Genomic DNA, 25,588 nt, shown 5'->3' with positions numbered 1-25,588 from the left:
ATATTGCTCTAATGCCCCGTACACACGGTCGGATTTTCCGATGGAAAATGTCCGATCGGAGTGTGTTGTCGGAAATTCCGACCGTGTGTGGGCTCCATCGGACATTTTCCATCGGATTTTCCGACACACAAAGTTGGAGAGCAGGAGATAAAATTTTCCGACAATAAAATCCGTTGTCGGAAATTCCGATCGTGTGTACACAAATCCGACGGACAAAGTGCCACGCATGCTCAGAATAAATAAAGAGATGAAAGCTATTGGCCACTGCCCCGTTTATAGTCCCGACGTACGTGTTTTACGTCACCGCATTTAGAACGATCGGATTTTCTGACACCTTTGTGCGACCGTGTGTATGCTAGACAAGTTTGAGCCAACATCCGTCGGAAAAAATCCTAGGATTTTGTTGTCGGAATGTCCGAACAAAGTCCGCCCTATTAGAAGAGCCATTATAGTGCGCTACTATATGAAAATTGACCTAATGTCCCATTTATTGGTTAGCTAGTCATTTTCTGGGACACAATTTAAAATCTAATGATAGTAAACACAGACAACATCTTTAAATAAATAATATTTGTGTTTTTTCTTTAAGGCTCTGTTCACACCTAGCCGTTTTTGGGCGTTTTTCTGCTCTAAGCCTCAGCTCTAAAAACACCCAACAAGAAAAATCCCATTCATTTCAATGGCCCATGTTCACATCTGAGCGTTCTGTCACCTAAAGCAAAATGCCCGTCGCTCAATAAAGTACAGGAGCTTCTTTTTTGGCAGATTACAGGAGTTTTGCATTCTTTTACATTGGTGACCTTTTGACCTGTACAAAATCGCGGCAAAAATCGTGGTAAAATTTGTGTGGCTTTCTGCCTGAAAACAATATGTTCAGGGGTGAACGAAGCCTAAAAGAGAAGTGCAGCACATTCATATTTACCTATGTGGATGCAGCATTGATCTGATGCTGCATCTGTCCCCCGACGCCTTTACACTGGGAAATGAACGATCAAAGAACACTGATCGCTCAGTTCTTGGTCTTCAGTCAGCAGAGAGCTGGCGACTGTCAGTCACAGGCTTTCCGCTCTGCCCCTCCAGCGCTCTCTGGAGCGCCGGGCTGTGGAGGGGGCTGGAGCAACTGGTTCACGCTCTCAGCTGCACACTTAAACCACATACACAGGATGAAAATATTGGACGAATGATCGTTTGTTTTGTTTTTTTTGCATACTAGTCTCATTTCGAAAATTCTCGTACGACAGAATACAACTTTGGAAGTGATGTAATGCAGTGTATTGTAATGTAATGTATTCTTTTGTTTCCGATCATGCAGGGTCTTGGTCTTTTTTTCAGACACATACTGTACTGAATAAACGAAGATCATACCTTTTGGTGTTTGTCCCTTTGGATAATTTTGCATGAACTATCGTGATCAGCTCTCGAAAGCTGTGTACTAACGATCAGATTATCGTACGATTGCTTTGAAAGTGGTATTTTTCATGCGATTTTCTGATTGTGTGTACTAGGCATAAGAGGCTGAGGCAGCTGCCGGTTGGGCATAATTCTTTTATATAAATAAATATTATTCATACATTCTTCTGAATGAAAATATCCTTGCTGTAATCCACATATATAGATATATATATAGATATATATACACTGTATATCTCCTGAATGGATGATATTTACAAAGAGTATACACCTCCCATACACACAATGAACATCTACTGTGCTCTGCCGCTTGCTATTCCCTCCCCCATCACCCTGTGTACAAGCAAACAATCTGCAATTATAATGAATCTCTGCCCTAATGAGTCACTGTATTAGACATGTCTGGTTTGTCCCAGAGGCATTTTTGACTTTTTTCAGACAGTTGGGTTTACGGTGAGGATAGAAGTATGTGCCAGACTGCACCATATTGGCGTATTAGGAAATAAAAGATGAATCATTTCTAGGATTAATGTAATATTTACAGACAGTAATTTAACCACTTCAATACCGGGCACTTTCACCCTCTTCCTTCCCAGACCAATTTTCAGCTTTCAGCACTGACGCACTTTGAATGACAATTGCGCGGTCATGTAACACTGTACCCAAATGAAATTTTTATCATTTTTTTCACACAAATAGAGCCTTTTTTTGGTGGTATTTAATCATCGCTGGGGTTTTTATTTTTTTACGCTACAAATTAAAAAAGACCGAATATTTTCCAAAAAAATTCATTTTTCTTAGTTTCTGTTATAAAATTTTGCAAATAAGTAATTTCTCTTGATAAATTTTGTCCAAAAATGATGCTGCTACATTTCTTTGGTAAAAATAACCCAAATCAGTATTTATTTGGTGTTGGCAGTGATGGGGGACAGACAGATTTTTTATTGGGACACTGAAATGTGTATAGGGACAGGGGTACATCAGTGGTGCTTGGTGTACTTTGTGGGGTGACCTGTAACAGCTCTCTGTGTAAAATCATCCTCACACAGAGAGCTGTCACAGATCTGCAGATTCCCCCCCTGCACTGAGCTCTCACTGAGCTCGGCGGGGAGACCTGTCACAGAGACACGCACCTCCATTTACATTGTGATGGCTGTGATTGGACACAGCCGTCAGGTGATTGGGAGGGCCAATCACATCGCCCATATCCCGATCTCTGCTCAGCTGGATCCTGTGATCGAGCTGCAGCGCGCCTCATGGCTGCGCTGCGAGCACTCGTTCTGAGGGACGTTCCCGAACGTCCACTCAGAACGAGGAAAGGACCACCGGGCCGTTTATGTGCAGTGGCCGGGTGGGAAGTAGTTAAAGTGGTTGTAAACCCACAAAAAAAAAAACCCGCAAGACAATGGCATAATAAAATACTCACCTTAGATCGAAGCCCCCACTGCGGACCCAGCACACTGCTCTGGCCGGTGACATAGCTCCCGGAGTTATTTCCAGGTATCGCGGGCTCTGGCGCTGTGATTGGCCGGAGCCGCAATGACGTCACTCCCGCGCATGCGCGTGGGAGCCACCGTTAACAGCACTTCAGCTGATGCAATGGCACAGACCTGCCGTTGCTTCAGTGCGCATGTGTCGATGATGTCGGCACATGCTGATACAGAGGACTTCTTCTAAACTGTGCAGGTTTAGGAGATATCCAGGGTAGCTACAGGTAAGCCTTATTATAGGCTTACTTGTAGTAAAAAGTGTATTGTAAGGGTTTACAACCACTTTAAGGGGAATTCTCACTGTAGATCAATTTGCTAAGTGTGGTAGACCATAGCAGTCAGAAGTGATCCTTTATTATTCTGTTAATTGATTGCTTACTGTGCTTTGAGAATTCGTTTTTTTCACAGGCTAATGGTGCCTATACACTAGATGAAAAATCGTTTGAAAACCTATCATTTGGACAGCTCGTTCATTTTTCATCCAGTTAATGGGCACAAATCAAAAATTGGTTGTGACGTTTTTGAGCCAAAAAATTGCAGGAAGAGTTTGGAGAACGTCTGCCCAACGGACGATAAATTGGAAGGTTATTGTGTTTCTCGCCTAATAAAAATTTAACTCTTGGTACTGCGCATATGTGACCCAGAAGCCAAAAACGAACGAGAAACTGATTCACCTATGTCCATTAGAGCTGCACGATTAATCGTTAAAGACTATAAATCGTGATTCTACCCCCCTCCTGATCTTAAAACAGCATTTCCCCGATTCTATATAACAAGTGCACTTCTGACAGCTGACAAAAATTTAAAAAATCCAGACAGCCTGCCAAGTTTATCTCAACATTATAAATAACTATAAACAAAGTAACATTTTGTTCTTGGATCAAAGGAATGAACTCTGAACTCTATAAATAAGGTCAGTTTAACCACTTAAAGACTAAACGATTTTCTGACACTTGTTGCGTACAAGTTAAAATTAGTATTTTTTGCTAGAAAATTGCTTAGAACCCCAAACATTATATATATTTTTAGCAGAGACCCTAGAAAATAAAATGGCGGTTGTTGTAATATTTTATGTCACACTGTATTTGCGCAGCGGTCTTTCAAGCGCAAATTTTTGGGGAAAAAATACACTTTAATGAATTAAAAAAAAACTAAACAGCAAAGTTAGCCCAATTTTTTGTTTAATGTGAAAGATGATGTTACGCTGCGAGAATCGTGAGACAATCATGATCTTTATTCTAAGCAAAAATAATCGTGATTCTTATTTTAGCCAGAATCGTGCAGCTCTAATTTCCATTGAACAATTTATCGTTCGAAATTCGGTCATTACATGATGGCATTATTGTTTGCTCTCACGAACGCGTCTTATGCCCCGTACACACGGTCGGACTTTGTTCGGACATTCCGACAACAAAATCCTAGGATTTTTTCCGACGGATGTTGGCTCAAACTTGTCTTGCATACACACGGTCACACAAAGTTGTCGGAAAATCTGATCGTTCTGAACGCGGTGACGTAAAACACGTACGTCGGGACTATAAACGGGGCAGTGGCCAATAGCTTTTATCTCTTTATTCATTCTGAGCATGCGTGGCACTTTGTCCGTCGGATTTGTGTACACACGATCGGAATTTCCGACAACGGATTTTGTTGTCGGAAAATTTTATATCTTGCTCTCAAACTTTGTGTGTTGGAAAATCCGATGGAAAATGTGTGATGGAGCCTACACACGGTCGGAATTTCCGAAAACAAGGTCCTATCACACATTTTCCGTCGGAAAATCTGACCGTGTGTACAGGGCATTAGTTTTTCGAAAGAGCGTTCGAACAATTTTTTAACTAGTGTATGCCTAGCATTATTGTTTGTAGTTTTTTTTTTTTTAATTAAATAGAAAAGTGTACTTTTTTTCATCCTGCTCCTCTAAATTTTGCCATCAGTGTGCTCAAAAATAAATATTGATTTGACTTGACTAAAGATTGACTAAACCAGATTTCATAAAATGGAAAATTTCGGTCTTTATGCCGCGTACACACGATCGGACTTTCCGTCAACAAAACCGTGGATTTTTTTCCGAAGGATGTTGGCTCAAACTTGGCTTGCATACACACGGTCACACAAATGTTGGCCCAAAATTCCGAACGTGAGAACGCGGTGACGTACAAGACGTATGACGAGCCGAGAAAAAGGAAGTTCAATAGCCAGGCTCCTTCTGCTTGATTCCGAGCATGCATGAACTTTGGTGCTCGGACTTGTGTACACACGCTTGGACTTTCCAACAACACGGTGAAGTTGGCGGAAAATTTGAGAATCTGCTCTCAAACATTTGTGTGTGGAAATTTCGACAGCAAATGTTTTATGGAGCATACTCGCGGCTGGACTTTCCGACAAGGAGCTCACATCGAACATTTCCCGTTGGAAAGTCCGACCGTGTGTACGCGGCATAAGTTTACTACTGTATGGCCAGCTTTACTACTGACTTCACTAAATATGCCAAAAAAACAGGAAATGACACCTACTTATGGCTACTAATTTACTGCAATTTATTTATTCATATAGAAAATATAAAAACATTATGCACTCCCATCACCCCCTAAAAACCCCCCCCGGTGCCCCCTTCCCCCCTGGAAGCTCCCCTGGAAAACAAACGCACCCAATCCCAAACCCCGCCTCCGTTCCCCTCCCAGAACTGGGACCTGGCCAGACTAATGTGACTCACTGGGACACCACTAAAAACTATAACCATGATGGGCTGGCTAGTCACAAGACCTCAATGCCAAACTGGTGTAACTTATATTGCACACCATGTATGATATCAATGTAACCTGAAATAATGCTCTCACAATTATGTATCCATACATGGGCAGCCGATGTAGTAGTCTGCTATATGACAGATGAATCCTGTGCGCGTTAGTAAAGTGCATACATGTCAGAGGTGACTTGGATCTTCCTATTGCTGTAAAAAGTCCTTTAATGCACTTGTGACTCACAAGAAATCCAATCTGGGATAGCTAAAGATGGAAGGTACTCTACGCTGTTAACTGGGTCCAGCCTGCACTACTGCAAATATAGGAGGTATTCTATATCAAGTCATCAGGGATTACCTTCCTGTAATGCAATATTGCCAATATATATAATACGTGAGGCTGAGGACCCTGAGCCCTGAATAGTGGAGTTCCTGCATGTAGAAGTGATATGTGCAGTAAGCTGCTGATGGTGTATTTGAATTTTGAAAGATCTCACCCCCTCTGGGTCTTCACCACCTCTGTAGAGATATTTGTAACAGCGCTCAGTGCAGGCATGAGCATCAGTAAGCCAGCAGACATGGGATCAATGGCACTGGCAGGTTTTTCAAGCTGGTCTTGGCTGGCATGCACTCCAGCCTATTGCAGGGAGGAACAGAGACCTCAGCGGGCGTTCCCTCTTGATGTCAACGCGTTTCATCCCACCTTTACTACTGTACTTTAAAGGGATAGTCTACATTTTCTGACTTTTACAAAAACAAACCTAAGTATTACGTTTATTTTTAGAAGAATCCTTACTTTTTCAGCTGCTCATTTAACTGCCCTCCTCTCTCTGTGCATTAGATTTGCGGCTCCCAGAAACTCGCGCATGAGCACCCAGCTTTTTTCCCTACCCATGCATGCACATTCTGCTCTCTCTAGCAGAGAGTCACTCGACAGTTCAATAGCAACACCAAATAATACACCAGATAACTAAATATACCGTATAGTAAACCACTGCTTTGGTTCTCAAGGCCTTTCCGTGGGTAACAGTACGATTAGGCCTCATGCACACTGCAGCTAAAAAACGCATGTTTGACTTTTTTTTTATTTCTGCCTCTGCATGCTCCTCCATGTTAGGATATGAATCCATGTGCACATAGGCATTTGGAGGCAGGAGCATTTAGAGGCAGAAAAAAAAGTATCACTTGCCCAGTCAGAGAGGAGCTTTTAGGCAGAAGAAACGTGCTGCGCATTTATGCATGTTCGTGCATTAATGCATTCTAATGGCCAGAATAAATTAAAGCGGAGCTTCGCCAAAAAAGGGGAAGCTCCCCTTGCCTGACTCCCCCCCCCCCCTCCGCTGCCACATTTGGCACCTTTTGGGAGGAAGCCGGTACCTGGTTTTGACAGTTACCCACTCCCACTTCCAGGCCAGTTCGCCATGGCAAACTAAGCTGGAAGTTTGCCCCCCCCCCCTCCTTCCCCCGCAGCCTTCTGGGACCTGTGTGTGGATTGTGCCCATTCACATATATGTGAACCCAGCCTAATGGCCCGTACACACGATCCGAATATCGTACGAAAACTGTAGTCCTAGGAAGAATCGTACGATTTTCGGATCGTGTGTACACTACTTTCGAGAGCCGATCACGACAGTTCATCCGATATTATTAGATCGGACAAGCACAGAAATGTTCCTCGTACGATACCAGATCGTATGATTTTCGTTTAGTCAGTATAGTTGTCGTTCGAAAATACAATACAAATACATTACAACACATGACATCACTTCCGATTTTTTTTTCTGTCGTACGAGAATTTTCGTGACTTTATTTACCTATTCAATTTCTTCTTGCGACTATTAGGCGAAAAAGGCCGTATAATCTGTTGTACGATATTCGGATCGTGTGTACGGGCCATAAGGCTGGCCTTACAGTATACAAATTTCTTGTACAATTTTTCTTTAGATTTACCAAAACCATATAATATGAAGACAAACCTAAATACTTTCAATTTGTATGCAATCAGGCAGGCCCTTGCACTACATAGTTTGAAGGTAAATCTAAAGGAAGTTGAGAAATATATATATAAATATAAGAAAATTGTATAATGTATGGCCAGCTTTATTCTGGAACCGCACAGCATTAACAGCAGTGATGTTTCGATAATGCATATCTTACAATCATAACTTAGAAATATACCACTTTTGTAAATTTCGCCACTCGATTTCAGATTTTAAGTCAAAAAATAACTTATATTCTCCTGTCCTGGCAGTTCCCATATTGCTTGTGGGCATGTTAAGCTCACAAACATAATTTTCCGGTATACGGTGCAGCTGAGCGACCAGCATGCACCGCCCGTTCTCGCGCATGCGCAATAGGAAAGGGTCGCAGTCTTGTAAACTTCTCACGTTGCCATCACAACAGGCGGCGTTGTCGGACGTTCCCGCCCAGTTGTGATGGCAACGCGAGAAGTTTACCGTGTCACTTCCATTTTTGAAATAACGCAATTCTAGCCCTCGGCGCTGCCCCCTGACTCCTGGGAAATGATGACACACATCTTCCGGGTGTAGTAGCGTCAGGCGCTGCGGTAAGGAAGGGGAAGATTAGAAGGGACCACATAGCAACAGGGATTAAAACATAAGTAAAAAAAAAAAAAAAAAATGTCCAAATGTCATTTGTTATGTTATTTGATGCACAGTTATGTAAACTTATTTTTATGGGTGGAACTCCGTATGAACAGCCAAAACTGCTTAAAAATTGGATTTTCAGATTGGTAGGAAAAGCGTATCTATATATATTTCAGGAAGACTCTTATTTCCAGCACTTTGTACAAACAGCATGTAAAATTACACCCTCCCCTTGGTAAACCTCCAGAGCTCTCGCCCTGTGTGGTCCCAGTGTTGTAGATGTGGCCTCAGGCCTTGTTGTCTATGCAAGGAGGATGAGCAAGACGACAGAAGCGGGTGGTGGTGACCGTGCCAGACAGGAAGTAAGCTCTCATTTTCTCAGCTGTTGCCTGGATGGAGCTCGTGCCTGCAGCAGAAACAACACAAACTGAACGCAGCACTTCTAGAGAGCTTCAACAGCCTCCTTGTTACAGAAGCCAAATAAAACTATGTAAATTAACATTTTTTTAAGGCTGAAACAGTTTAATCAGTGCCTCTGCTTTTGTTTGGATGTATTATACAAATCAAAGGACTAGTAAATATAAAAGGAAGAAGGGCTCATTCACATGTGTAGTGCCATCTAAAGGATGGATTGCTCTTCAGAGGGTATTTGACTGGTGATGAAGAGGTGTTATGTTGCCTCCTACCTGCCTGACTTAACCCTGTAAATGCCCCACTACCGCGCTGCAATCATGTGCATTGCAATCGGTTGCAGTGCAGCCCATAAACATGCTGATTAATATTTGCCTCCGTGTACAGACTTGAGTGGCTGCATGCTCAGGTTCAGGTGGACCGTTGGGGGGTTAAACCCGCAAGTTCAATCTTCTGGTTTTATCAACCCTAGCTGCACTTTTGAGTGAAACTGTACAACAGTTGGTAATACCATTCATCAGTACGGCTGGGTTCACACATGTCTGGCTGCGGTTTGCATTCCGGAGTGTTCCTGTTCACAGGTTTAGGTGCGATTCAGGGGCAAATTTTTCCCTGAATTCACACCTGAAACTGACCCAAAACCGCACAGGACCCTTTTCAAAACCACACCGTGGCCACCCCGGACATGTGTGAACCGGCTCCATTGAAGGCCGTTCACATTCACATGTTATGCGAATTGGGTGCGGTTAAAAATGCATCCAATTCGCATATATGTGAACCCAGTTATTTCCATATCTGCACAGGAAATTAAATGTGACCACTGGCCTTAGTTAAGAATTGTCAAAGTGGAACTGAATTTTTGGTTAAACAGACTTAAGATGGCCTTGTTTCTGAAAGCTTACCATCTAAAAGAATGGGGCACATGATAAAAAAAGTAACAATTGTGGGTGATGAGTTGATGGAGAAGGTAAAAAAAAATGACTTTTTAGGTCGAGCTGGGTTTTCAGGGATCCCCTGAAGTTAAACAAAGTAGGATATAGCTGGGGATTGGAGTAGGAAGTTCCACATGGTTGGGAGTGGCTCTGGAGAGGTCCTGAGGGCATAGAAGAAGATGATGAGGGAGCTAAAGAGCAGGAGGTCTTGGGAGGAACAAAGAGGAGTATTTGGATGATGTTTTGAGACAATGTTGGTGATGTAGCTCTAGGCACAGTGGTGGATGGCTTTGTAGTATGTTGTTAGTATTTTGAATTTTATTTGTTGGGTAAGTGGAAGTGATGGTAAGAGAGGGGGTGACGACACTGAGCGTTTGGTGAGGTAGGGGAGTCTGGCAGCAGCATTCATGATAGACTACAGGGGGGGATAGCCTGGGCTGAGGTAGACCAACAAGGAGAGAGTTGCAATTGTCAAGGTGAGAGATAACAAGGGACTGAATGAGAATCCCATTCCTGTGGGAAAATGTTGTCAACAGACTTGATGCTTAGCGATCGGCTAAGGTCTGTGCCTTGGGAAAAAATTCTAATGAATGTGGATGTCCCAGTGCCTGCAGAGTGTTTGTTCACAGGCCCTTAGGTTAAGGCAAGCTTTTCGCTATTAATGGACAGAAAACTGGACAAATGTCACCACCAGAATACGTTCAATAATTAATATTCAGAAAATTGTGCATTTACTTTCTTCTAGTGTTTCAAGAAAGAGGCATGTCTTCACACCAGAGACTCCTTTCACTCCAAAGTGACCAGTGCATGCAAGCAACAGAGAACAGGGACTGTGGGGTAAGTTCACCAAGCTATTACTGTATATATTTGAGTATTTTACACTTCGTCATGTGATCAGGGTGCACCCCCAAAATCAGCGACTGCTGCTATGTTACTAATGCCGACACCAAAGGAAACCGAATTGGCCTGTCAATTGAGGAAGACAGGCTAGTAGAAACGTTTCGCTCCCTTTCACCAGATGGCTTGTCATTCCCGTTCTTCACCAAATGCTTTCATCTTACTATTTGCTCTTATTTGCTGAATCTGCCAAATATTTCTCCCTTCTCTGAACTCACAGGCCTTCCCCAGTTCATTCACTGGCAGTGCCTCAAATTCTACGCTAACCGCATAAGTCATGATGTATTTATTTCCTGTGTTTCTGTACTTATTGCTTAGTACATAACAGAGTACATAGAGCCATTACATCAGTGCCCCAAAAGAACCTATTGTCCCTATTTTTATCATGAAAGAACAATTAAGGACCCTTCTGGGAAGAATCCAGTTAACCTTCAAGTTTTTATTTGGATTGTGGAAATCCCCCCCCCCCCCAACCCCCCCCCAAAATCTTTGACTGTTTGTAGCAGAATACACTTTGGCCAAAATGTATGAAGACATTTGATTTATTTTTTATTGGGTGTGTTTTAAAGCAGAAAGTAAAAAATATTGTTTTTCTTTCAATATCCTTGGTCTTTTTTCATTTATATCGCAAAAAATAAAAAACCCAGTGATTATCAAATACCACCAAAAGAAATCTCTCTCTGTGTGAAAAAAAATTATATAAATTTAGATTGGGTACAGCATTGCATGGCCGCGCAATTACTAGTTAACCGCTTGCCGACCAGCCACCATCATTATACTGCAGCAGGTCGGCACGATCCCGCAAACCGTCGTAGCTGTACGTCGGTCCCTTTAAGCGGGATAGCAGGCATGCACACCGCTGAAGGCACACGCCCGCTACACTGCGGGGGTGCCGAGGCGCTTGGCCGGCGGTCGCAATGACCGCCGGCCACGCGCAATCGCGGGCACGAGAGCCAGAACAGGGACGTGTTTGTGTAAACACACAAATCCCTGTTCTGTGAGGAGAGGAGAGACAGATCATGTGTTCCTACTAGCTAGGAACAACGATCTGTCATTTCCTCCAGTAACTCCCATCCCCCTACAGTTAGAACACACCCTAGGGAACACAGTTAACCCCTTGATCGCCCCCTAGTGTTAACCCCTTCCCTGCCTGTGACATTTACACAGTAATCAGTGCATTTTTATAGACCTGATTGCTGTATAATTGTCAATGGTCCCAAAAGTGTCCGATTTGTCCGCCATAATGTCGCAGTCCCGATAAAAATCGATGATCACTGTCATTACTGGTAAAAAAAAAAAAATAATAATAAAAATGCCATCTTTCCCCTATTTTATAGATGCTATAACTTTAGCGCAAACCAATCAATTTACGCTTATTGTATTTTTTATTACCAAAAATATGTAGAAGAATACGTATCGGCCTAAACTGAGGAAAAAATTTGCTTTTTTAAAAAAAATTGGGGATATTTATTATAGCAAAAAAGTACAAAATATTGTGTTTTTTTTTTTTAAAACTGTCGCTCATGTTTTGTTTATAGCGCAAAAAATAAAAACCGCAGAGATGATAAAATACCACCAAAAGAAAGCTCTATTTGTGGGGAAAAAATTACGTCAATTTTGTTTGGGTACAGCTTTGCACGACCGCGCAATTGTCAGTTAAAATGACAGTGCAGTATCGCAAAAAATGGCCTGATCATTGAGCAGCCAAATCTTCCGGGGCTGAAGTGGTTAAAGAGGAACTGCAGTCTGCTCAAATAATTTGTAATAAAAACATCTTTGCCATTCTGAAGCATCCCTCCAACCACTTTGCATATTATTTTATATATACTGTGATTCTGTACTTGCCAAATATGCTGCAGAAATCTCCCTCCACTGAGTTTGGCTGCATCCATTTTAACTGTGGGCAGCTGAAGCTGCTGCCTGTTCATTTCCTGTATTTACACAGACACACAGAGGCAAACCTCCAGCTCTGCAGCTCTCCTTGGCCCTCTCATGACTCACCCCCCCCCCCCCCCCCCTTGCTGGCAAACTCTTACGTGAGTGAGAGCGAGAGCTTTGCATGATGTCATATGCCTAGGCTTTTTTTCCCAGAAAAGAAAAAGGAAGTAGGCTGTATAAGGTATTTACTGGCAGAAAAAAAATGTTTTACTATCCAAAGTTAACACAAGGGCAGAAGATTTAATAGATGGAAAAATGAAAAAATTACTGAAGGTCCACTTTTTAAAGTAGCGCAGTGCCGAATACCAAAAAATGGCCTGGTTATGAAGGGGGTAAAACCTACTGGAGCTGAAGTGGTTAATATTACAATTGTAAGCAGTACATATGCAGGATAGTTTCATATCAGGGATTTAGGAATTTGAGTATGCAGCAGAAGAGTTAGTGTGATGCCAAGGACATTGGTTGTAGTAGACAAAACATAATTCATTGATATACACAGTTTAAAATTTCTTTCACACTTACACAACTCTATTCCTAATACAAAAAAATAAAATGTGCACCAAAGCTAGCCCTTACAATCCAGCTATACTGGGTAATAAGATGTTTGACTGTATACTCTGTATAGTAGAGTAAAGCTGGCCATGAGCTACCAGATTTCTTTTGTTTAGTTTGCAGGCTGAGCAAATATAATCTAATAGACTGCTCCATCCACACAACCTGTGTGGATGGACGCATCCCCCCTGCCAGGCTATTGTATTCTGATAGTATTCCTCATTGGCAGACAGCCAGTGAGAAGAGAGAGGGGGCAGGCTGAGCCCTGTTCTATGGACAATGGACACACAAAGCAGGGCTCAGGAGCGAGCATGCATGAGTGTCCCCATAGTAAGTGGCTTGCTGTCGGGGCACTCGACATTGGGGGGAGGAGCCAGGAGTATTGGCGGGGGACCCCTGCAAAACCATTGCATCGAGAACGTAAGTATGACATGTTTGTTATTTAAAAAAAAAAAAAATCCTAGGTTTACAATCACTTTAAGGTGGTTGACATTTTCCTGCAAATGTCAGAAAGAGAGATCAGGGGCCTGAAATACATATATGGTCGCTTTAGGTAAAGAAATGACCATTAACCACTTCAGCTACAGAAGGTTTTACCCCTTTCCTGACCAGGCCATTTTTTGCAATACGGCACTGCGTTATTTTAACTGACAATTGCGTAGTCATGTGATGTTGTACCCAAATAAAATTGATGTCCCTTTTTTCCCACAAAAAGAGCTTTCTTTTGGTGGCATTTGATCACCTCTACTGTTTTTATTTTTTGCGCTATAAACAAAAAAGGCTGACAATTTAGAAAAAAAAAACAAAATTTTTTACTTTCTGCTATAAAACATATCCAATAAAAAATGTAAAAAATATAATTTCTGCATCAGTTTAGGTCAATATGTATTCTGCTACATGTTTTTGGTAAAAAAAATCCCAATAATAAGCGTATATTGATTGGTTTGCGCAAAAGTTATACCGTCTACAAACTATGGGATAGATTTAGGGACTTTTTTTTTATATATATTTTTTACTAGTAATGGCGGCGATCAGCGATTTTTAGTGGGACTGTGACATTGCAGCGGAAAAATCTGACACTATGTGACACTTTTTGGGGACCAGTGACAGCAATACAGTGATCAGTGCTAAAAGAAATGCACTGTCACTGTACTAATGACACTGGCAGGGAAGGGGTTAACATCAGGGGCAATTAAAGGGTTAAATGTCCCTCGGGGGTGCTTTATAACTATGGGGGATGTGCTTTGACTAAAGGAAAACAGAGATCCGTGTTTCTGCTTACAAGCTCGGTTCTTTTCGTGTGAAACGCGTCAACTGATCATCATTACAATTTTGTCTGGCTCATGACAATAAAGACATTTCTACGGCATCTTTTGGATTCAATCTTTTCTTCTCCTCTTGATATTGCCTACGGTGATGAGCCGGGATTAGCACCTTGGATCGCGTGTGTCCATTTTTTGCCTGAAGCGGTGTGTGCACCCTTGTTCTGTTTCTCCATTTTCCCCTCTGGCAGAACGGCTGTCTGCCTTTTTTACATAGGCAGACCGCCGTTTTGCCTCTCTCCAAATGATCGCCGGGTTTCCAGGCACAGCGGGAGCAGGTCTCCGGCCGCGCGCGCGTGCACATGCCCCAGACCAGGAAGAAGACATCACGTACAGGAAGCTGATTTGGCGCTTAAGGGCTGCCCTGACGCAGTAAATGTATATGGGGCGGTCCTTAAGCGGCTAAAAGTGCCTGGGGAGCCTGTTTGTGTAAGAGACTTGAAATTTTAGGGATACTTTAAATTATTATATCTTTACCAAAAGCAGTCTTGGGTAATATACAGTAGTATACAAGAAACTGTGTGTAGTGTGCAAAATTCTCTATGCCGCACCTTTATTGAGGTTTCCTGAGTGTACTGAGAGATATTATGGCTAATGGGCAATCAAATCATCAACTCTTGTGTAAAGCAGTAGTTTCTTGCATTTAATAAAGACCAGTCAATGCTGTTCTCTCTTCTTGAGCAGGGTGATTGGTCTTTTATACGCCCCTTATTTAATTCTTTGTAGATTGCCTGTAGTAGGCTGGCCTGCTGGGTCCCTCCTACAGCTTTCTGCACAGGCTATGTGCAGCCCAGTTATTATGCAATTGCTACTTTTATAAGGTAATATCAGGGTTTGCAACGGCATTTAGTACACATAAATGCATTTATACTCTTTTTGGCTATTGAGGAACATTTAAAAGAAAAATCTAGTCCCTGGAGTTATGCTTTACTGAAAGTATGCCTGTCTTGAGAAAACTATGGGGGCTTATAAAAATGATAGTTGTCTGGCCGTGTCTGGCTTCAGTCGGATGTGATCACCATAAAAATATGTCTTCTCTTTCTGCAGCCTGTGTTTTTAGTAAATATCCTAACCCTCTACATGCTGTAGGTTTGTGCACTCTGTATACCATAAGCGGTCATCCTTACCAGATAGACCTGCTGAGATGAGACCAACGTTATAAATCTATAAATGAAATGTTATCATTTTTGGGCTTGGTTTTGCTTTTCTTCCCAAGTTCATGTTCTCCGTCCCCTGTGTTCATTCCTTCACACCCAGACTCTCCTGAATTCCAAACATCCTCTCCGGGCTGGCTGCCTATTTCGTGTGATTACCCCAGCTGTTCAGAGAGGGCCTCTGCCTTTCAATTATTAATGTTCTTCAGTAGTGTCACCTTTTCCATAGTGACAGCCGTTTGTTGCTTCCACCTCTGCGCCTCGCCTCACTTCCTGCACCAAACACTCTGTTTAACCTCTTCAATGCCAAACAAGCTGTTTTGCAGGACCTCAATCATTTTGCACCTTGAAAATAGTCTTTGCCGTCTTCTGCCCTTGTTTGAAAAAGATCATTTGCATTTGTAACATGCAGGCTTTTACCTTTCTGGAGTTTTTACTTTTGTGTTTAATAGTATATAGTAGGGGTCTCCAAACTTTCTGAACAAAGAGCCAGTTTACTGTCCTTGAGGCTTTACAGGGGCCAGACTGCAGCCAGTGGGATTAGAAAACGTTGTGTTGTCGGTGAGAGCAAACAGTGCCCCATCATTGGTTTTAGTGGAAGAAATAGTGCCCTATATCAGTGGAAGGAATGGTGCCCCATTATTGGTATTTAAGGTAGGAATGGTGCCCCGTCACTGGTGTCTATGAGAGAAATAATGCCCCATCATTGGTATCTGTGAGAGGAATGGTTCCCTATCATTGGTATCCGTGGGAGGAATGGTGCCCCATCATTAGTGTCTGTGGGAAGAATGGTGCCCCATCATTGGTGTCTGTGGGAAGAATGATGCCCCATCATTGGTGTCTGTGGGAAGAATGATGCCCCATCATTGGTATCTGTGGGAAGAATGGTGCCCCATCATTGGTGTCTGTGGGAACAATGATGCCCCATCATTGGTGTCTGTGGGAAGAATGATGCCCCATCATTGGTATCTGTGGGAAGAATGGTGCCCCATCATTGGTGTCTGTGGGAACAATGATGCCCCATCATTGGTGTCTGTGGGAAGAATGGTGCTCCATCATTGGTGTCTGTGGGAAGAATGGTGCTCCATCATTGGTGTCTGTGGGAAGAATGGTGCCCCATCATTGGTGTCTGTGGGAAGAATGGTGCCCCATCATTGGTGTCTGTGGGAAGAATGATGCCCCATCATTGGTATCTGTGGGAAGAATGGTGCCCCATCATTGGTGTCTGTGGGAAGAATGGTGCCCCACCTTTGGTGTCTGTGGGAAGAATGGTGCCCCACCTTTGGTGTCTGTGGGAAGAATGGTGCCCCACCTTTGGTGTCTGTGGGAAGAATGGTGCCCCACCTTTGGTGTCTGTGGGAAGAATGGTGCCCCATCATTGGTGTCTGTGGTAAGAATGATGCCCCATCATTGGTGTCAGTGGATGGCATGGGACCCCAAGGGCCAGATAAAGACAAGCAAAGGGCCAAAATTGGCCCACGGGCCGCAGTTTGGAAAACACTGGTATATAGTGTCACAGAGTACCAAGGCTGTCACCTGCAGGAAAAGTGTGAACCTGATTAATACAGAGCAATACAGAGGCTTAGTGGTTAGCACTTCTTGCAGAACTGATGTCCTTGATTTGAACCCCCCAACCAGAACACTATGGGGTTGATTTAATAAAGGCAAATAAACTGCACTTTTGCAAGAGCAGTTGCTCCAGAGCTTAGTAAATGAGATAAAGCTTCACGTTACAAATAACACCCAATCACATGCAAGGAATAAAAAGGGATTTTTGCTTTCACATGATTGGATGATAGAAATCAGTAGAACATTCCCTCATTTGCTAAGTTCTGGAGCAACTGCTCTTGCACAGCCTATTTGCCTTTAGTAAATCAACTCCTACGTGAATGGAGTTTCTATGTTCTATCTGTGCTTGTGTGGGTTTCCTCTGGGTACTCTTGTTCCCTACCACACTCCAAAGACCTGCTGCTACTGTAAATTATTTGGCTCCTGCCCTAATGTCCCTAGTATGTGTATATATGCTTGTCAGATAGGAGGATTAGTTCATAAGCTCGTCAAGGGCAGGGATTAATGTGAGTATTCAACAGGTAAAGCATTGTATAAATTGTAGTGCTATTTAAATACCTGTAATATTAATGGGATCAATGAGGATCCTAAAGTGTAAGTACAGGCCTAAATTCTTACCTTACCAGAATGTAAATCAAGCTGCGCATGTGTAGTTCAGTGTGCTGCCTATCGGTGCCGCCTATCAGTGCTGCATATCAGTGCTGCCTATCAGTGTTGTGTATAAATGCCTTCTCATCAGTGCTGCATATAATTGCCTCCTCATCAGTGCCACCTTATCAGTGCCACCTCATCGGTGCCAATCAGTGCTGCCTCATTGGTGCCCATTAGTGCAGCGTCATCAGTGCCCGTCAGTGAAGAAGAAAACAAAATTTTATAACAGAAACAAAGAAAAACATTTTTTTTTTTTCAAAAATGTCTGTCTTTTCTAGTTTGTTTAGCAAAAAAAAAAAATAAACCTAGTGGTGATCAAATACCACCAAAAGAAAACTCTATTTATGGGAAGAAAATGATTAAAAAAATGATAAAAATGTAGTTTGAGTACAGAGCTGAGGCTGTCAATCACAGGCTGTGTGCTGGAGATCCCTCCCAGTCACCTTTTTTTCTCTTGGTGTCAGGGCATCTTGTCAGAAGTGATGATAGCAGAGGAACAAAGCAGCAGACAGAAATGACACTTAGTGCTCCTAATTGAGACAAGTACACACTATAGAGGGATATGCTTTGTTTATATTTCATGTCTGAGGTTTACAACCAGTTTAACCACCTCCCACCTATACTTTAACCACCAACCTCCCACCCACACTATAGCTGTGTCATTTGGACACAGCTGTTCACAGATCGGGGTAAAGAGCCAACCAGAGCGGCTCTTTAACATGTGACCAGCTATGTCCAATCACAGCTGATCACAGTTTAAACGGGATTTTCCGGTTATCGTCAGTCTTCTTTATTATAAATAATAAATGTTCATTTTTTTGAAAGCCTGTTTCATGAGACTATTCCTTTTTTAACCTCCCTGGCGGTATGATTATTTCGGATTTTAGGTGCTGAAAGCGGTACAATTATTTTGCATGGCAATTTGGCGTTTTATATTGTAGGTAGGGTTGTCCCGATACCACTTTTTTAGGACCGAGTACAAGTACCGATACTTTTTTTCAAGTACTCGCCGATACCGATTACCGATACTTTTTTTTAATGTCACGTGACAGTTTTTTTTTTTTTTTTTTTTGAGGGGGGGGGGGGGGGGGCGGGTGGGGTGGGGGTGGTGGTATAGTGAACGGTGTCTGTGTGTGTGTTTTTGTTTTTGTTTTTTTCATTTACATTTATTATTTTTTACAATTTTTTTTTTATTCTTTATTGCACTATGTGTGTGTTTTTTTTTTTTTTTTTAATCAGCCCTGTTGGGGGGCTTTGGTGAGATATCAGGGGTCTTAACAGACCTCTGATATCTCCCCCTTGAGACAGAGAAATAGACAGAGGATAGAGATTCCCCAGTCCCTTTCTCTGCAGCGTCAGCTGCACTGAGAATGAATGGAGAGAAGACAGCAGCTTCTCTCCATTCATAAACTGACACATTGTAATCACAGAAGATTACAATGTTTCAGTTATGTGAATGGAAAGAGTCAGCTGACTCTCTCCATACACACAGCGGAGAGACAGCAGAACGGAGGGGACAGACGAAGAGAGAGGGGGACAACGGAAAGCCGGAACGGATGGGGACAGCGGAGGGGGACAGAGGAACGGATGGGGACAGCGGAGGGGGACAGAGCAAAGAAGAAGGACAGCGGGAGGTGGACAGAGGAACGGAGGAGGACAGCGGAGGGGGACAGAGCAAAGAAGGAGGACAGCGGGGGGGACAGAGGAACGGAGGGGGACACAGCAATGGAGCAGGACAGCGGAGGGGGACAGAGGAACGGTGGAGGACTAAGGAGGAGGAGGTGACAGTCAGTGGTGATCGCGTGTGGGGGAATTACAAGCACCGATCACCGCTGTATGTCACTAAGCAGCTGAAAGCCGCAGGGGGAGAAGCTTGTAACTCCCCCACACGTCCATCACCGCTGACAGTCAAGGTATCGGGGGAAGCATCGGGAGCATTTGCCCGAGTACAAGTACTTGGGCAAATGCTTGGTATCGGTGCCGATACCGATACTAGTATCGGTATCGGGACAACCCTAATTGTAGGTCTGTAATTCTTAGGAATAATTCACTTAAATCTGTCCACCAAGAGTCTAGTAGATATCCCGGGTATGATGAATTTTGAAACACAAAAACATAAATTATAATATAATAAATATAAATAATTAAAAAAAATAATAATATAATAATAATAAAATACATTTCCCCACGATTCACGATTGCTCAATTCTGCAAGTGTTCTAATTTATTATCGCTGTTTTCTAGCTGGTCTAAAGCCACTTTTGACATAAAGGGACACTTTTTGGTTGCTATGGACAATCTCCAGTTTCCAGGCAGAAAGAACAGTTTTTATAATATAAAACTGCATGCAGGGCATTGGACAAAGCACTGGGGACAAAGGGGAGGTACGGTACTGCAATGTAATCCCGAGTGTGGCTCGAGGTTACCGCTAATGGTGCTGAAATTTAACCCCGAGCCACAGTCGGGAACACCGCCAGGGAGGTTAAAAAAAACATATTATTGTTTTAATATTAAATAAAAACCTTCAAACATTTATCAAATACATTTGGAAAATAAGTTTTACCGACGTAAAAAAAATTTAGTAAGTTACAAGAAAAAAATAAGTTAATATCACTTAAAACTATAGTTCCAGACAAGTAGTGTAGTGGTTTAGTGCTTAGCACAGTGGTGTAGTGGTTAGCACTTTTGCCTTGCAGCAAAGGGGTTGCTGTTTCAAATCCCACCACTACATTATCTGCATGGAGTTTGCATGTTTCCTCCCACACTCAAAAGACATGCTGGTAGAGTAATTGACTCGTGTCTAAATTGGCCATAGTATGAATGTGAGTTATGCGGTGACGTACAACACTACAACGAGCCGAGAAAATGAAGTTCACTGCTTCTGAGCATGCGTCGAATTGTTTCTGAGCATGCGTAGGAATTTTGCACGTTGGAATTGGTACAGACGATCGTAATTTCCGATCTGAACTTTTTCCGACCCAAAAATAGAGAACCTGCTCTCAGTCTTTTGCTGGCGGGAATTCAAGGAGCTTACAATCTAAGATCCCTTATGCCCGGTACACACGATCGGAAATTCTCCCAGCAAAAGTCAGATGTGAGCTTTTGGTCGGAAATTCCGACCGTGTGTATGATCTATAAATTGAAAAAATTGAGTAGGCTTTACTTGAACCTATGGTCTAGAAACTGAAAAAATTTAGTTGGCTTTACAGTCTATAAATTGGAAAAATGTACTTGGCTTTACTTAAAACTTTAGTTTCAGACAAGTTAAGGTATGTATTCCTTAGGCCCCTTTCACACTGGGGCGGTAGGGGGCGTCGGCGGTAAAACAGCGCTATTTTTAGCGCTGTTTTACCGCGGTATTCGGGCGCTAGCGGTGCGGTTTTAACCCCCCGCTGGCGGCCGAAAAAGGGTTAAAACCCCTCGTATAGCGCGGCTATAGGCGCGGTATTACCGCGGTATAGCCGCGCTGTCCCATTGATTTCAATGGGCAGGAGCGGTGAAGGAGCGGTGAATACACCGCTCCTTCACCGCTCCAAAGATGCGGCTCGCAGGAGATTTTTTCTTCTCCTGCCAGCGCACCGCTTCAGTGTGAAAGCCCTCGGGCTTTCACACTGAACAAACAGCGGAGGCTGTTTAGGGGCGGTTTGCAGGCGCTATTTTTAGCGCAATAACGCCTGCAAACCGCCCCAGTGTGAAAGGGGCCTTAGTTAAAACATTATGGTCTATAAACTGAAAAAAATTAGTTGGCTTTACATAAAACAACAAAGTTGAAAACATGAAAAGTGTAATGAGTCAGACAAAAATAAGTTCAGTTGACAGTACTTAACCACTTCAATACAGGACATTTTCACCCCCTTCCTGCCCAGACCAATTTTTAGTTTTCAGCGCTGTCACACTTTGAATGATAATTGCGCGGTCGTGCGATGTTGTACCCAAACAAAATTGATGTCCTTTTTTTCCCACAAATTGAGCTTTCTTTTGGTGGTATTTAATCATCTCTGCGGTTTTTATTTTTTGCGCTATAAACAAAAAAAGAGCAACAATTTTGAAAAAACACAATATTTTTTACTTTTTGCTATAATAAATATCCAAATTTTTTTTTTAAAAAAAAAACAATTTTTTTCCTCAGTTTAGGTCGATATGTATTCTTCTACATATTTTTGGTAAAAAAAAATCGCAATAAGCGTATATTGATTGGTTTGCGCAAAAGTTATAGCGTCTACAAAATACGGGATAGATTTATGGCATTTTTTTTTTTTTTTTTACTAGTAATGACGGCGATCTGCAATTTTTTTCATGACTGTGACATTGCGACGGACATATCACTTTTGACACATTTTTGGGACCATCCACATTTATACAGCGATCAGTGCTATAAAATTGCACTGATTACTGTGTAAATGTGACTGGCAGGGAAGGGGTTAACACTAGGGGGTGATCGAGGGGTTAATTATGTTTCCTAGGGAGTGATTCTAACTGTAGGGAGCGGGGACTCACAAGGGGAGGAGACCGATCGGTGTTCCTCTGTACTGGGAACACACCATCGGTCTCCTCTCCTCTGACAGGACGTGGATCTGTGTGTTTACACACACAGATCCATGGTCTTGCTAGGTTAACGGGCAATCGCGGGTGCCCGGCAGACATTGCGGCTGCCGGGCACGCGCACCAGGTCCCGAGCAACGCGGCAGGCGCGCGCCCCCTAGACGGCCGGGAAGCCCAGGACATCATACGACGCCCGCCCAGGATGGGAGATCCCTCCTGCGGGGGTCATATTACTATGGGCGGGTAGGGAAGTGGTTAAAAAGCTGATGCAAATAGTTGCCTCCATTTTTTTGAGTAGACCCAGCACAATATTTTTTACAGTGTACTTTCTTGAGTGACTGTTTCAGAAAATAAGCATGTAGCCGATGAAGTCAGAGCAAAGGAAAATGTGTGGCTTATGCCGGCCATACACGGTTCGAATTTCGAAAGAATTTTCTTTCGAGAATCGTATCAAAGAATTTTCGTACCAATTTCGCACCATTAGTGGGCTGCAGCAACGGACGATTTTCGTGCGGCAATCAAATTTGAGGAATCGGACATGTTGGAAATTTTTAGAAAAACGAACGATTTTCTAATCAATGATGGGAAAATCGTGCGAGAAAAGTAATAAGAAAAGAAAATTTACAGGGAGAAAAGAAGATTCCCAGCCACGAAAATTCTTTTCTGTAGCAACATGAGGTGAAATTGAAGGCTTGGTCAGCTGAATTTTGAAAATCAATGGTAGCAACATCGGATCACAAAAAAAACGAACTTTATGATTTTGAAAAGAAAATTTGCTCGAAATTCTACCATGTATGGCCTGCTTTAGTTCAGAAGAGTAGATCAGAAGGTATTGAAGACCATTGACTAGCATAGACAGCAATACAATCAGCATTTAATAAGTATGGTCAGTGACAGCCTCCATATTCTCTCAGTATAGGTTTTCTTTTAGCTTCATTTCACTTGCCTTGTGTGTGGCCCAGGAGTCAGTTGTTACCTGCTGTGGGAGAATTGAAATTGCCTCACCCATAAGTAAGATAAGTAAGATCAATCATGACAAATATCTTAGGCTGATCATACATTCTGCAATTTTCTTTCCTTCAACCGTGGGTTGAAGGAAAGAAAATCCCTTGATTCCTCCATTAAAACATCAGTGTTGATGGGGGAATTCCTACCACTGTGCTAATGTATTTTCACAGCGGGAGGTTTCTCCTCTATCAGAATACAATGATCACTGCTGACAGCTATAGCCATCGGCAGTGATCGTATGAATAAAATGTTACAGCTTGGTTGTACTGAAGTTGACCCAGCGGGGTCTAGCTGGGTTTTCTACTTTTCATGTCTGCAAGGGTCTGATTTTGTAAATACATGCACACATTTATGATTATTGCTTTCACAGTGTATTTTTGATATAAATATATATCTCATTCATTTCCAGCAGATTTAGGATCTCCAAGGTTATCGTGGTTGGTGACCTTTCAGTGGGAAAGACATGCATGATAAATAGGTAAGAGAATGGGGACAGAAAAGCCTAATATAAGGATTATCTTGTTGGGGTAAAACTAAAGTTGGCCATTCTCATGCAGAAATAATCACTCAATGGCATTGCTTGAAATGAAGACATGGCAAGCAAAAAAATGTTATTCATGTTAGTGAAGAATTAAAGGCACACATACTTACTGTACCTTAGTTCCAAGAATCCCATGCCTGTGAGGTCACCCGCATCCCATCCAATCTTCTCTGTGGAATCTTCCAAGTTCCACTCTTCGGCTGTTTTGATTAACAGCTAAAGCCTGGTACACACTATGGGGTTGATTTACTAAAGGCAAATAGACTGTGCACTTTGCAGAGTGCAGTTGCCCTCTGCAAGTGCAATTGCTCCAGAGCTTAGTAAATGAGGCAAGGCTTGACTTTGCAAAGAGTACCCAATCCTGTGCAAGGAAAATTAAAAAAACAGCATTTTTGATTGGATGATGGAAGTCAGCAGAGCTTCTGCTCATTTACTAAGCTCTGGAGCAACTGCTCTTGCAAAGGGCAACTGCACTTTGCAAAGTGCACAGTCTTTTTCCCTTTAGTAAATCAACCCCTATGAGTTTTTTTCCATTCAACCCAGCTCCGGATGGAGCTGCTGTAGTAAAGACCCAACATTAGTACTGCGATCTCCCCCGCTGAGCTGTTGTGTTCTGACAGAGGGACGCCCCCACCTTCCAGAAAACTCCGGTCAGTGCTCTCAGCCATTGGCGTAGGGTGCAAATCGGGAGCCGGTCAACTGCTGGTTTTCCAGCATGCTCGTCTAACAGAAGACGGCAAAATGGCCAGCTTCTGTCGGACCGGCTGCCATACACACGGGCCGATGTCGCCCAGCATTTGGCCCGTGTGTACATTACGAACAGGATTTCGAATAGGAATTGCATCACCAATGTGTTAAATATATAGACCTTTCATTTCTCTTGGCATAGTGTCCTAAGATTTCGGTGGAAATGGCATCCTAGTCCTATGTACAGTGTCTTGCTAAACAGGCAGTTATACTGGGTACAATAGTGAAATGGCGGTTTCTGCTGAAGCTGAGTGGATAATTATCATCTGATTCTCCTTTATGCCTGCTATACTATGCTTTTTCTGGCCCATAGCTATCAATGAGAGTAAATGTCCAGCATGTTGTTAATTCAATTCTGAAATATTGGCTTTTTCTTTGTATGGCCGCCTTCAAGCCCAACTCCAACTATCTTTTTTTTAATTCTGGACTTGGCGGGGAAGGGTTAGAACTTCTGGCAGGTATTATTGTTCCCTGTTACTCTGCTTTGGGAATTCCTATCAGTTTTTATCCCTGTGACCCTAGAACTAGAAATGAGGAGAACTGGTATCACCAGGACAGAAAGTAAGGCACAGACAGTAAATCAGCATTGATTTAATCCTTCACAATTGTATACAAAAAAATAAAAAACATTTTGTCTGGAGTTGTGCTTGGTTCAATACTCACAGTATGTACAGGCCTTGTAATAAGCTGGAACAACAAATTATTCCTAATCCAATGCTTTGTCAATTCCTTTTGGTATTGGTGGCTTTATCTATCCTGTGTTACTTTTTATAGGTTCTGTAAAGATGTATTTGATAAAAACTACAAAGCAACAATCGGGGTGGATTTTGAAATGGAAAGGTTTGAGATCCTGGGAGTTCCCTTCAGTTTACAGTTGTAAGTAATAGGAAATATGGAAAAAACGTGTTTCGCTTTACATTTTAAGTATTTTATCTGGTTGTAGAAGATCAGATGTCTGACTCCTGTATTTTTATGTGCGAGTCTGTTGACGGAGGGAGCAAGTGGCAATTTGAGGGCTCCTCTACATTTCAATAACAATATCTGCTACACTAAAGCAGACCTCTAACACTTAAAG

At 42.5% G+C, this 25,588-nt stretch overlaps 1 protein-coding gene across 3 annotated transcripts in view; it reads left to right on the top strand.

The window, feature by feature from the left end:
- The window catches only part of RAB34 (RAB34, member RAS oncogene family), a 58,625-nt gene that overhangs the window by 13,615 nt on the left and 19,422 nt on the right, over positions 1 to 25,588 (top strand). For 2 of the 3 annotated variants that reach the window (XM_073616784.1, XM_073616785.1), the window contains exons 3-5: positions 10,338 to 10,429; positions 23,635 to 23,703; positions 25,288 to 25,389. In XM_073616784.1, the coding sequence (XP_073472885.1) occupies positions 10,338 to 10,429; positions 23,635 to 23,703; positions 25,288 to 25,389 (263 nt within the window). The remainder of the gene's footprint in view (positions 1 to 10,337; positions 10,430 to 23,634; positions 23,704 to 25,287; positions 25,390 to 25,588) is intronic. The other variant, XM_073616786.1, reaches the window with a different exon arrangement.

The sequence above is a fragment of the Aquarana catesbeiana genome, linkage group LG02, assembly GCF_042186555.1.
Source record: "Aquarana catesbeiana isolate 2022-GZ linkage group LG02, ASM4218655v1, whole genome shotgun sequence".
NCBI classification, from domain to species: Eukaryota; Metazoa; Chordata; class Amphibia; order Anura; family Ranidae; genus Aquarana; species Aquarana catesbeiana.
Note: the sequence above shows the minus strand (reverse complement) of the source record. Positions and strands in the feature narration are given on the sequence as shown.